General features: G+C 41.3%; 1 protein-coding gene across 3 annotated transcripts in view; it reads right to left on the bottom strand.

Annotated features, from left to right (window-relative positions):
* Window positions 1-12830, bottom strand: part of RASGRP3 (RAS guanyl releasing protein 3) — a 105034-nt gene that overhangs the window by 26483 nt on the left and 65721 nt on the right. The window contains exons 4-10 of one of the 3 annotated variants that reach the window (XM_066266887.1): window positions 11979-12081; window positions 9882-9944; window positions 9214-9345; window positions 7453-7600; window positions 5914-6087; window positions 4698-4814; window positions 1998-2273 (exon numbers count right to left, since the gene is read on the bottom strand). In XM_066266887.1, coding sequence (XP_066122984.1) covers window positions 1998-2273; window positions 4698-4814; window positions 5914-6087; window positions 7453-7600; window positions 9214-9345; window positions 9882-9944; window positions 11979-12081 — 1013 coding nt within the window. Of the gene's footprint in view, window positions 1-1997; window positions 2274-4697; window positions 4815-5913; window positions 6088-7452; window positions 7601-9213; window positions 9346-9881; window positions 10038-11978; window positions 12082-12830 lie in introns of those variants that run through there. The other 2 variants (XM_066266885.1, XM_066266886.1) reach the window with 2 other exon arrangements.

The raw sequence follows: 12830 nt of genomic DNA, 5'->3' as shown, positions 1-12830 counted from the left end.
CAGAAAATTCCAAAGTCAAGGCTCATTAGCAAGGAGACAACGCTAAGTAATTATAGAGGCAGGGCTGAAAGCTAGATAGGCTATATAATATCACACTATATTACATAATGCTGCCATTACTAAATACGGTGCGTGGTAGCATCAAATTTTCCTTCCATACGAGAAAGAAAGATTGAACTGCCATCTTTTTCTTTCTTCTCAGAAAAAAAAGTAGTTATTTCTTGGCTTTTGTTTCTCCAGTTCAGGTTTTTGATTCACATCCCAAAAGTTTCATTCACAAATCCTTCAATATTTTTCTCTAGAAATCTATTATGATGTTGCTTGCTGCATTTATAACTCAAAATAATTTCCCTCCTCCATCATTATCTTTTTTTCTGGATGAGAAATGATCTGAAGTGTATTTTTCTTCTCGGTGACATTCTCCTCCACATCATGGAGACAGTATGGACATAGATACATGAAACTTAGGCTGGTCCGCAGACATCACCTGTGTCTGTGGGTTTGCAGTCAATTTGAAGCTGCCACTCTGGACACTTATTCATGGAGACAGATTTACATGGCAAATGATTAATAAACACAGGTGCCTGGATTATTGTGAGAGTTTTCTTCCCCAATAGAGAATGGCTATGTGTTTACTGTTTGTCACACAAACTTAACCCCAAGAGATTTGTGTTTCTCTGGGTTGGCTACTTCTGCTTTATTCTAAGGGTAGAGTTGGCATCACTTAGGGGTTCTCTCCTTTGGTAAACAATTATGTGCTCTAGGAAGAGTTGGTGAGGAGGTCTAGGAACATACTCTATTCCAGTGTGGCAGGCCTAGGGATTTAGGCCCCCAGAGCTGCAGAAAGATAATTGTTTTTATTTTTCATGGTAATTAAAGAAAAATAGCTGATTCGGTACTGCAGCCAGTCAGACGCTGCAGTGTCATAAACCTAAACAGAGAAGTTTTCCTCCACTTGTTTAGCAAGAGTGAGAGATGGGGTTCTGCCTCATCCCCCGACCAAGAGGCAGCGTGTGATGTGTCTAAAGGTGCTCAGATCTGGACACCAGCTAAAGGTATGTGTTAAAAATGCCGCAAAATATGAATGGTAGGTGAACTTCTAAACATCACTTCTCAACAAAGCATTTAATTCACCTTTTGAGCTCCTAAATATGCCAGGTTTTGTGATAGGTGCTGGGCCATGTGATGTATAAGTCAGATAAACAGAAAAACTAAATCTATTGCCAAGTGACACCTCCTACAGTGAAGAAAGCATACAGTGCAAAGGCAATACATGCAATGGGTGCATTAGTGCTTGGAAGGGGACAGAGAACACTCCAGAAAGACAGAGGCTTTCGAATTGGGTCTCGACATGGGGGTGTGTAGGGAAGGGAATTTTGAGACAGTGCAAGACCAGGAAGCAGAAGGTAAACAGTTCATGGTGGAAGTATAAGAAATCCACCATTCCTCCAAGGCAGCTGTGATGCGGGCGGTGATGACAAACAAGACTAGGTTGAGAGTCAGAGAAGGAGTCCAGAGGTGCCTCCAAAGCCCGGTATCTCAGGGTTCAGGGAGTTCAGCAGAGAGGGGCAGCTCCCAAAGGAGGTCCTCGCATGACTCCAGGCCTCAACAGCAGCCGTGCAGTGAGGATAAAGAGGAGCCGATGGCTGAGGACACTTACAAGGAGGAGATTCATTACATGAATGTGATGAAGGAAGCGTGAGGGGCTGAAGACGGCCTCGCTAAGCATTCCAGAAACTGGAGCTGCAGGGGCAGAAACTGGGCTCTTTAAAGCAAAGGGAAATGTCTTCACTCTGAAGTTAAGAATCTTAAGGCATGCGTTCATGGGTACAGGGTTCCCTTCCTTTGAGATTTCTCCCTATCCACTGACCCTGAATTCAACCTCCCCGCTCCACCCCCTCCACTCCCAGTGGACTGCGGGCACAGATCTTTCTGCTTTCCCTGGGACATGCAGTGCAGGAGAGTTATTAGCACTAACCCCAATCCCTTGGACTCACCGTGAGCAGGTTGATCAAATCCATGTTGGGCTCTAAGTGGTGGGAGGCATTCTGCAGGGAGACCAGTTCACTCAGGGTGACGGAGAGCTGGTGCATTTTCACAATATTCACTTTGTTCTCCTCCATCCAGTCTGGGAAAATGACATGGACTGCTATCAAGTCTTTCAAGTGCACGCCAAGGATGGGGATTTTGAAGCCATCGCAGTCAGCAAAGGCCTTGCGGTAATTGCAGTAGTTGCCGTTGGAGGAGACCAGCTCCATCATTTCGTTCCAGTTCTGGGAACAGATGGAAAAGGAGAATTTTCAACCTGTCCATCTGCCCACCCTCAGGCCTACAGTGTGTGGCTAGGAAATTCCTTGGCTACTGAGAGAAGTTATCCATTGCACCAATGTTGATACAAGGAATATTGAACAGGAAAAAGAAAGAAATGGTAATGTAGTTATATACTATGGAATACTACTCAGCCATAAGAAATGATGACATCGGATCATTTATAACAACATGGATGGATCTTGATAACATTATACAGAGTGAAATAAGCAAATCAGAAAAAACTAAGAACTGCATGATTCCATACATAGGTGGGACATAAAAACGAGACTAAGAGACATGGACAAGAGTGTGGTGGTTATGGGGAGGTGGGGGAGGGAGGAGAGAGAGGGAGAGTGGGGAGGGGAGGGGCACAAAGAAAACTAGATAGAAGGTGATGGAAGACAATTTGACTTTGGGTGATGGGTATGCAACATAATTAAATGTCAAAATAACCTGGAGATATTTTCTCTGAACATATGTACCCTGATTTATTAATGTCACCCCATTAAAATTAATTAAGAAAAGAAAAGAAAAAGAAAGAAAAAGGTACTAGGCCTGGCTATGAGCCGGACAGCCTGTTCCATTCTGCTACAATATGCAAATAGCCCACACCTCTGCTTCCCTATTAGGGAAGTTGGGGAGTTAAATACCATGTATATATAAATATTTTGCAATTAATGCAAATATTACGATCCACAAGTACAAGGATGTATTATATTATGTTTAAATATGTAGTACATTAAAATTTCCTAGTTATTTCAAGAAAGTAGCATTTGCGCTACTAACTTGAAGGTTGATCTGGGGCAGTGAGGGTTTGGAAAAGTCACACTGAGGTGTGAGACAGCTGCGGTTTTGAACTCTGCCACTAACCAGATGGGTGGCCTTGATCAAGTCACTTCACTTTTTAGGGCCTCACTTTCCTTTTCTATAAGAAAGGGAAGCTCAAATAAATAATTTTTTAAAGAAACACCGGTGGTTCAAAGCCTTGGTGAGCCTCTGTTGAATTCACATTTGTTGAATTTCACAACATTTAAAATGTGTTTTGCTCTTTACTTGAAATTGAGTCCAAAGCTAAAGGAAAATGAAACACATAACAAGCCCCATCATACTTGGAATGAGTGCAGTGTCTGAAGTCAGACAGCAGTGCTTCTGTGGTTTACATCCTCCTGTTTATATGGACAAGCCTAACAGCAACCAGACCTTCCTAATAGACCCTACTGGTGATCGGTCTACTTTTTCCCAAAGCAGCCTCTATGACCCAGATGGAGTTGTTTCTATCCCCAGGTCTAAAGATGGATTCTGATTTCCTATCACCATAATTTAGCCCCTGTGGCTTGTGATTGGGTCAGGAACACAGAGTTAAGCCAATCAGTATGTTGTATTATTCTGGCAACTGTTACTGGTCTAAGAGTGGGCGTGTGACTTGAGATGGTAAAATCTGTCTAAAAAAAGGTCTTTAATTCCTTAGGGGCAAGATGAAGAGGGGAGTTTTCTCTGTCTCCACCCTTTGTGAACAAGAGAGCATAATATTCTGCAGACAGCCTAATTGGGAGGGAAACCAATCTGATGAAACAAAACAAAACAAAAACTGATACTCTCAGGAAGGCAGCACAACTGAGGCAGAGCTCTGATCAGACCATGCCTGAAGTCAGCCCTGCCTCCGGACTTCTGGGCAGGAGAGAAGATGACCCATTTCTTTATTGTTTAAGCAATTTCAAGAGTTAAAAAAAAAGAAAAAAGAGCTGAAAGTGTCTTTACTGATACAACAAAGTATACATTTACAAGGAAATCTTTACATAAGGGTGAAATGCTTCTTTTTGCTCAGTAAAGAAAAATATTATTATAGTTGTCTGGAAATAAATATGGCAAATGATGAATAGACTTGGGAAATGATCATTGACTTTTTTTAAAAATATACTTTTATTACTGACAAATCAATGATAAATCTAAAGACTTTCTATACGAGGCCTGTGTCTCCCCATCCCCTGTATTTTGCGCTGAGTTGAATGCAGTTCAATGAATAGAGCGGGCATCCAAACACTTCATTTAGGTAGGGGAGGATAAGAATAATTTCATATTTGCCTTGTACCCACTGTGTGTATCACTGTGCCTATCACATAAGAAGCACCAAATACATACTTTTTGAATATTTACAACTTCAGTACAGAATAGTATCAAGGGATTCTTACTGGGACGCTTACTGCCACCCCCAACCTGTTTTCCAGGTGACGTGTCTATTCCCTTTATTTTATCCCCCATGTGTAACCAACACTGTCTGAGAAGAAAACCTTCCTCCTCTGGGTGACATTTGTTAAGAGTATCCTACCTCTAAACAGTTTTAAAATGAGGGGTTTTTTTACTTAGGATTAGGATCCAACCCACTTTACCTTTGTAACTTCTGAAGAAAGATGAGAATGAGTCTCTTTGAGGCGTGAAATGGAACTATGACTAAGGCCTCCCACCACCGCCATCAGGGTATTAAAATTTTTTAGCTGAAGGAGCTTCTGCAATACAAAAATGTTAACATCAATGCTTTGTAAAAATTCTGAATTATCCTGAGCTTTCGGGATTACAAGTGAATGCATACACAATTTAATAACAAGGACCTGGGAAAAATAATAGCATTTAAAATGAAGTGCAAATAAAATCCACTAGAGCCCTGGCCGGTTGGCTCAGCGGTAGAGCGTCGGCCTAGCGTGCAGAGGACCCGGGTTCGATTCCCGGCCAGGGCACACAGGAGAAGTGCCCATTTGCTTCTCCACCCCTCCGCCGCACTTTCCTCTCTGTCTCTCTCTTCCCCTCCCGCAGCCAAGGCTCCATTGGAGCAAAGATGGCCCGGGCGCTGGGCATGGCTCTGTGGCCTCTGCCTCAGGCGCTAGAGTGGCTCTGGTCGCAACATGGCGACGCCCAGGATGGGCAGAGCATCGCCCCCTGGTGGGCAGAGCGTCGCCCCTGGTGGGCGTGCCGGGTGGATCCCGGTCGGGCGCATGCGGGAGTCTGTCTGACTGTCTCTCCCTGTTTCCAGCTTCAGAAAAATGAAAAAAAATAAATAAATAAAAAATAAAATCCACTAGAAAAATATATTAATCATTTCACAGAAAAAATAGCTACATTAAGTGCTTTTAGGGCTTGCCAATTAAAAGCAATCTTGCATGAGAGAAGTATGATTTGTTCATTAGACATTTATGGGTAGTTTAGTTGTCCTTTATATCAGTGGTCCCCAACCTTTTTTGGGCCATGGACTGGTTTAATGTCAGAAAATATTTTCACGGACCGGCCTTTAGGGTGGGACAGATAAATGTATCACGTGACCGAGACAAGCATCAAGAGTGAGTCTTAGACAGATGTAATAGAGGGAATCTGGTCATTTTTTAAAAATAAAACATCATTCAGACTTAAATATAAATAAAACGAAAATAATATAAGTTATTTATTCTTTCTCTGTGGACCGGTACCAAATGGCCCATGGATCAGTACCGGTCCGTGGCCCCGGGGGTTGGGGACCACTGCTTTATATTACAAACCCCAAATTTCCTCAATGACATTCCTCAACAGAGTGAGTGAACATCTAGAACACTTTAAGAACCCCAGTCAAATACATACCTTGGCAACATTGATAAACTTTGTGATGACTTCTGCCCTTTGCTGGGGGGTTGGTTTGCTAAGAACCATCAACTGGACCCACTTGGAGATTCCATTAAATAAAGCAATAGATCTCTCCAGGGTCGGGTTATTCTCCAGGCAGCCATGGATGACATAGCTCTGGTAATCAGTAAACTAGTAAAAGAAGGTTCAGAAAGTCGGAATTATAATGAAGACTTTGCAAAATCAGAAATTAGAATGTTGCATGAATGAGGTAAGATATTGTTTCATAATAGCATAACAATTTCTTTCATCTCACATTTTAATGGCACCCTTTAAGTTTAAATATATATGTACCTTTAGCATGTTATTTTGCCAAATTTCTCTCCCCAACACATACACTTATTTACACATGACAGTGTTGGTGGGGTGAGGAAAGGGTAAGACTCCAAGTCACAGTCCATTGAATCCTAAATTGCTGAATCATAATATCTACCTGGGACACTTGCTATAAGAGCGGTTTCTGGGAACATCCCAGACCTAAAGGATCAGTCTTTCCAAATTGAGAACCTAAGAATCTCCATTTTCACCCACAACTGGCAATTGCCAATGGTCAGGCAAGTTTGAGATACAATGGCATGCATTAAAAGAGGAAATAAATATAAAATAAAATTATTTCAAATTTTTTCAAGAAATTTTATCAAGTTTTAGGACAGCTCTTTAGTAAAACAGAAACATTTTGAGGAAGTCAGCATGGATGTCATCAAATACATATGAGCCTTCTATCATATAAACAGTGCAGGTGGTTCCCTCTTATAGCCTGCCTAAAGAATCCAGACTTCTCATCTCATGTCCTTCTACACAAGGAATAACGTAATTCATTCCCTGACATCTTGGAAAAGAAGGAAGAGCAGTGACTCCCCCAGAGCATGGTGAGACAACGACAAAGGCTGCTTGTGAACCACTGTGGAAATACCATAATCAGAGCGGGTAGTGAGGAGCTGGCTAGGAAGAAGCCACAGCCAAAAGGAAGAAAAGGGATACAGAGAAGGAACACTAAAAAGATAGTAGGAAAGAAAAATTTAATTGGGGATTTCCATCCCTGGGAAACAAACACCCCGATGTTGAGATTCTCCTCAAAGCCTACAGTTCCTGTTTTTAACCTACACCCATAATTAGTCATTTATACAAAGCCCAACCTAAATAAATATTTCTTCCCCCAAACAAGGGGTCTAGCAAAATATATTCACCTGGGAGAAGTCAACAGAGCTAAATAAACCTTCAATGGTTAAACCTCTACTGCATATTTAGAAAACCATTTAGTCCTCTGAAAGGGGACATTGAAAATACAGTTACAGATATACAGCTCCTGAGCCATAAAATAAAGGCAGGATAATATTTATTTTTGGTTGAAAGGGATTGTTCCTGTGAGTTAAGGGCACTTTTCCAATGGAGCACAGTGACAGAGGCTGCCAACACTTCAGAGTATGAAAACATGGCTCTTCAGAAAGTTGGCATGGCGGTTGTTATCTCTGGAAGAATAAATGTCAGGTTTCTTACTGAAATCCTTCTAAAAGATTTATGCTCCAGAAAAGTGAGGTGCTCAGCCAATTCAATGGGCTCCAGATGGTCAAAGAGCAGACAGGCTTTTCCCTTCTTGGATACTTTTTTCCTCTGTGTGACTCTTCTCATCCAATCATAGGAAGGTCTGCAAAAGAGGAGTGAGTCTGGTCAGTGTGCCAAAAGCCTGTTTCACTCCGTGGAAGTTATTAACCTACTGACTCTGTAACTCTTGGCTTGCTTCCAAGGGCTCGTGCAAAATCCACGCCCTGTCCTGAAGTTTTAAAAAGAAAACCACTGACCCATCGCCAATAGAACATAAACTTCAAGTTGTTTTTCCAGATGGGGTAGGTTTGCACTGATCCATCCAGAATCTCTTACTTGTTCTTTCTAGTGGCCAGTAAGGTTTGGATCATAAGGGGGAGGTCAGGGATAAGTATATAAATTTGGGAGTTCATCAATACATAAATAGTGATTTAAGGCCCATGGGAACCACTAGGAACTGGTTCTTACACTTCAGCAAGTTATGGATAATTTGAAGTTTGTGATAAAGACAGACGCCAGGACCTCACTGCAGAGATTCTAATTTACTGGGAATGAACCATAATTATCTTTTTTCTTTTTTTTTTTAAGTGAGAAGAGGGGAGATGGTGAGACAAATTCCCACATGTGCCCTGACCGGGATCTACCTGGCAACTCCCATCTTGGGCCAATGCTCAAGTACCAAACTATTTTTAGTACCTGAGGCTGATGTGCTTGGACCAACCTAGCTATCCTCAGTGCCTGGGGCTATGCTCAAACCAATTGAGCCACTGGCTGCTGGAGGGAAAGAGGGAGAGATGGGGAGAGAGAGGGGGAGAGAGAAGCATATAGTCGCTTCTCTTATGTGCCCTAACCGGGAATTGAACCAGGGACATCCTGTCCATATGCCAGGCCAACATTCTATCCACCGAGCCACCGACAAGGGCCAAACAATCTATATTTTGAACAACATGCCTAATGATTCCTGGGTCACTCACTGTTGATCACTCTTGAAGAAGTATTCTAGGAAAATAGGCTAAAGTAAGAATGCCTAGGACACAAGAGCATATATTTGCAAGATGGAAACACATACTAAGGGTCATAAAATAGTTTTCTTTGTGCAAAGCTAAATAGTTGATATAAAACGCTAGCCTAAGTAGCACCATGTTGCTAATAACTGAGCTAACTAGTTCATAGCACAACTGTGGTCAACATCTGTACAGCCTTAGGCTGATCTCAGATGATACAACAGCATGGTACAGGGCTTCTCAAATTTGAATGAGCATATGAGCATATTAAAATGCAGTTTCCAATTCAGCAGGTTTAGGGTGGAGCCTGACAGCCTGCATTTCTATTGAGCTCTCAGGTGATCAGGTGATGCCAGTGCTGCCTACCCATAGACCACACTATGAGTGGCAAGGGCACAGAGCACATTAACTAGATTTTAGTAAACAATGAACATATATTATGTGTCCTGTGCTTTCACATGGTATTTTATGTACTTTCTGGATGCTCGTGAAAACTCTCGGAGAAAGGTACTATCCCTGTTTTACAAATAAAGAAATTGAAGTTGGAGAATGAACTATGTGCAGTGGTGCTCATTGCAGCAAGACTTTCTCCAGGAAGCACACTACACTCTGATTCTGAAATGGTATGGATTGAGGTCCAGCAGGGTCATCACTACTCCCTCCCCCAAACAGCGAACTCATGATCTTTGTAAAGAGCTTGGACCACTCTTACATGCTGGATATGTCGATCAGGCTGACGTGTTTTTCATATCCTAGTTGACTAGCTACTTCTCTGAATTCTTCAGTCATACGGATCAAACCAAGATCCAAATTAAACTCTGCAGGAAATTTCAGAATCCAGTACCTGAAAGGCATCAAATATTTTTGACAACCAGAAGATTTTAAGCTGGACGTCCACATAAACTATAGTATCATTTCACATATTACATTTAACAAAGAATCCAAGATGATGGGCCCAGTTAGCAACCTCTTGGCCCCCACCCATCATGGTGAGTCTCATTCTTTCTCTCCAATCAAGGACCCATGTCCACTCCCACGCTGAACGTCTCTTTCTGACTCTCTCCAGAAAGAAACGCTTCTCTCAACTCATAGCAAGTTAGGTGGAAATGTGTGTATGGCGAGAGAGTAGAAAAAAAGAATTCACTCAAAAAGCTGGTTTCATTTCCTAATCACATGTACCACTGCTTGAGCTCAAGTCCCAAATAAAGATAAATTCTACCCGCAAGAACAGAGGAGGGCCAGTTTTAGCAAAATCAATAAATAAAAGGGAATCCAAGTCGGTTCTATTGTCAAACCAGGTCTGCTGCTTGGGGAAAAGGAAAGTGTCAACCATTCCAGAACCAGAAACGACAAGACCATTAAATGTGGAAGTATATTTACCTCATGAAGTAGCAGATCTTTAATCGAAATTCATCGCAGCTTTCTCCGCTGGCATTTCGGTATGTACGCTCGTTAAAGAAAAGCTCCTTGCGCTTCGTTTCCTCTGCCTATGCCTGCAGCTGTTTAATCAGCGCAGGTGAATTCCTGATAAGAGGCCATACTGGGGACAGTTGGGTAATGTGGATGTTCAAATGGGGAGAGAAATGGGTTTTGATGGTGTCAGCACTGAATAATTTATTGCTCTGGGATGTCCTTTTTTGGTCTGGAAGAGAGGTCACTTATAAAATTCATTTTACCTTTCTGAGCACTTACCAAGTGATGCCCATCGACTGTAATTACAAATATACTACCAACTAGAGATCGTTTAAAATTGGTTATACATAGAAGTAGCATTTTAGCCAATATATATATATATATATATATATATATATATATATTGCATTTAGGATTAATGCCATATATATATATATTTTCTAATTTCTTTAGTATTTGAGAATGTCATTTTCAGGTATATTTACACATGGTGTGTTGCAATTTATTCTCATGTCTATTTATTCACGCTCTTTTTAACAAATATTTATTGAGCCCCTGCTACCAGCCAGGCACTGTAGGTGTGCAGTAGCAAGTGATCCAAAGGGAAAGATCTCTAAAGAAATGTCAGTTCACAGGCAGTTTCAACTGTTATACACTCTGTACTTCAACTATGAGACTTTGCTGTGTCTAAATATCCACTTTAATTTGTGTTTTATATTATCAGCAGACATACTAATGATGAGAGTGCTGTTTGGGACACACTCTTTGGATGGTGTTTGGATCCTGAGGAGGGACGAGACCAGACTGAGTCAACCCCATCCATCCTTCCCTGTGTACTACCCTCAATAGTGGGACCCTTGGAAACCCTGGGCCACTGGGAACGGGGATATGACTCACTTCCAGGGACCTCTGTGCAGGGTGAATATCCCCTTACCTTTTCCATCATTCCCATTTGCCCGGAAGCTGTGGAAGGATGGAGGGAAGATGTGGAAAATGAAAGAAGTTTGAAGTGAGTAGGTGTCACTGGGCCCTAATGACACCTGATGAGCCCACCCCTCTCAGGCTCCCCAGCCCTGTAGGGCTGCCCACTCCTCTGCAGGGGCCCCTGGGCTTGAAGCAGGCAGAGCCTCTAGGAGCCAACTTAGTGGTTATATAATAAACATTAGATTTAGGGGAATGAAACCTAATAAATGTGAGACTGTTTTGCCATTTTTAGTTATTCAGCTTTCAACCACCTTTTTGGACTGCATTGTGGACGACAGCTGATGAACTGCTAAAAGCCCTTATAGAATGAAGTTTCTAACTTGTTTTTTTCTCTTCTTTCAGAAAAAAATCTAAAATTAACATCAGCAAATTACAATGAACCTGCTAGAATGTTCTTTGTGTCTTGCCAGTAAAGAAAGATGCAAAACTTAGGTGGTGTTTGTGCCTGAGCCATATCATAGTATTTTGACTGGCACTTCTAAACATCTAAATCATATCCTCTAGGCCCCTGGTCGGCAAACTGCAGCTCGCAAGCCACATGCGGCTCTTTGGCGCCTTGAGTGTGGCTCTTCCACAAAATCCACATGCAAACTGGAATGTACTTATCTATATAGTTTAAGTTTAAAAAATTTGGCTCTCAAAAGAAATTTCAATCATTGTACTGTTGATATTTGGCTCTGTTGGCTAATGAGTTTGCCGACCACTACGAGTCTAGGCCCACCATTTAGCCATCCTAAAAGAAATAAATTGGGTCCTGAATCAGTGTTAAATATTCTTTCATTGTACTAACAGCAGAAATGTTTAAGACAGGTTAGCGACACTCAGCCTACAGCTCCTGTTTTACTTTATATCTAGTGATTATTTTCAAGCAGAGCCAACATATCCAGCTGGATAGTCAACTCTTTGGTCCGTCAACCAGATGTTTTGTCTAGACAGCTAAATCTATTCACAAAACAGCTGGATAACTGACTGAGACTTATTTATTCACCTTAACTTACTGGCTTTGGTGAGACACTCTATCTACATAAATACAGAACTTGATTTACGATTGTGAAAATTCCACAGTAGTAGAAAAGATATATGCAGAGAAGTTTTTCTGCCAATTCAGTGGAAGATAAATACCATCGGTGCATTAGTAGAACTATTCTTGGCAAATAACTATTATTCAGCTCTCCATTGTCATCTGTTAAAAAAGAAAATGAAACAAGGGGTGAGGTGATAACAGTACTACTCTTCCCTTCCTCTAATATCAGTAGAGAAATACTAGTGTCAAAAATTTCTCTTAGTCTCAACTATCATTTTCCTCCTACTTCTGCTGGTATTTTCTTGCGGGTTAAGTGGGTAGGTTTCACCCTTCCACTGGTTTAGGTCGCCAGAATTTAGCAACTATAACTCCAGGACTCTTTGTTAAATTTAAATTAAGGTAATCTGCAAATAATTCTCTTGTCTAAGTATATCACATGCATTTAGAACATACTTATACTAAAAATGTGTGGTTCATCTGAAATTCAAATTATCTGAAATTTTATCTGGCAACCCTACTCTGGTTTAGCTTTTCCTATAAAATCAATTCAACAAACAACTCCTGTCTGACTCTATTTGTGTGAGGAATAATCCAAAATGCTGAGATGGATACATAAACAATATAAGCACATAGTTGTCATGTCTATGACAGGAGATATAAGATATATATGCAAATACAGAATGCAGCAGATTGTGTTACCCACACTTGTCTAAGCCAAAAACCAAGAAATGATCACAACAGCATCTACCACGCACCATGAGAAAGTTACAAAGAACTGTGGGAAAGTGGAGGGAACATTCCTGACAGGGAAGATTAAGAATAGTATTATGCACATTGGAGATGTCATCTGAGATCCTAAAGCAGCATTTCAGTGAAAGAGTTATGATAAAGGCACACAGGTAGAAAGA

Source organism: Saccopteryx bilineata, chromosome 3, assembly GCF_036850765.1.
Source record: "Saccopteryx bilineata isolate mSacBil1 chromosome 3, mSacBil1_pri_phased_curated, whole genome shotgun sequence".
In the NCBI taxonomy this organism is placed as follows: Eukaryota; Metazoa; Chordata; class Mammalia; order Chiroptera; family Emballonuridae; genus Saccopteryx; species Saccopteryx bilineata.
Note: the sequence above shows the minus strand (reverse complement) of the source record. Positions and strands in the feature narration are given on the sequence as shown.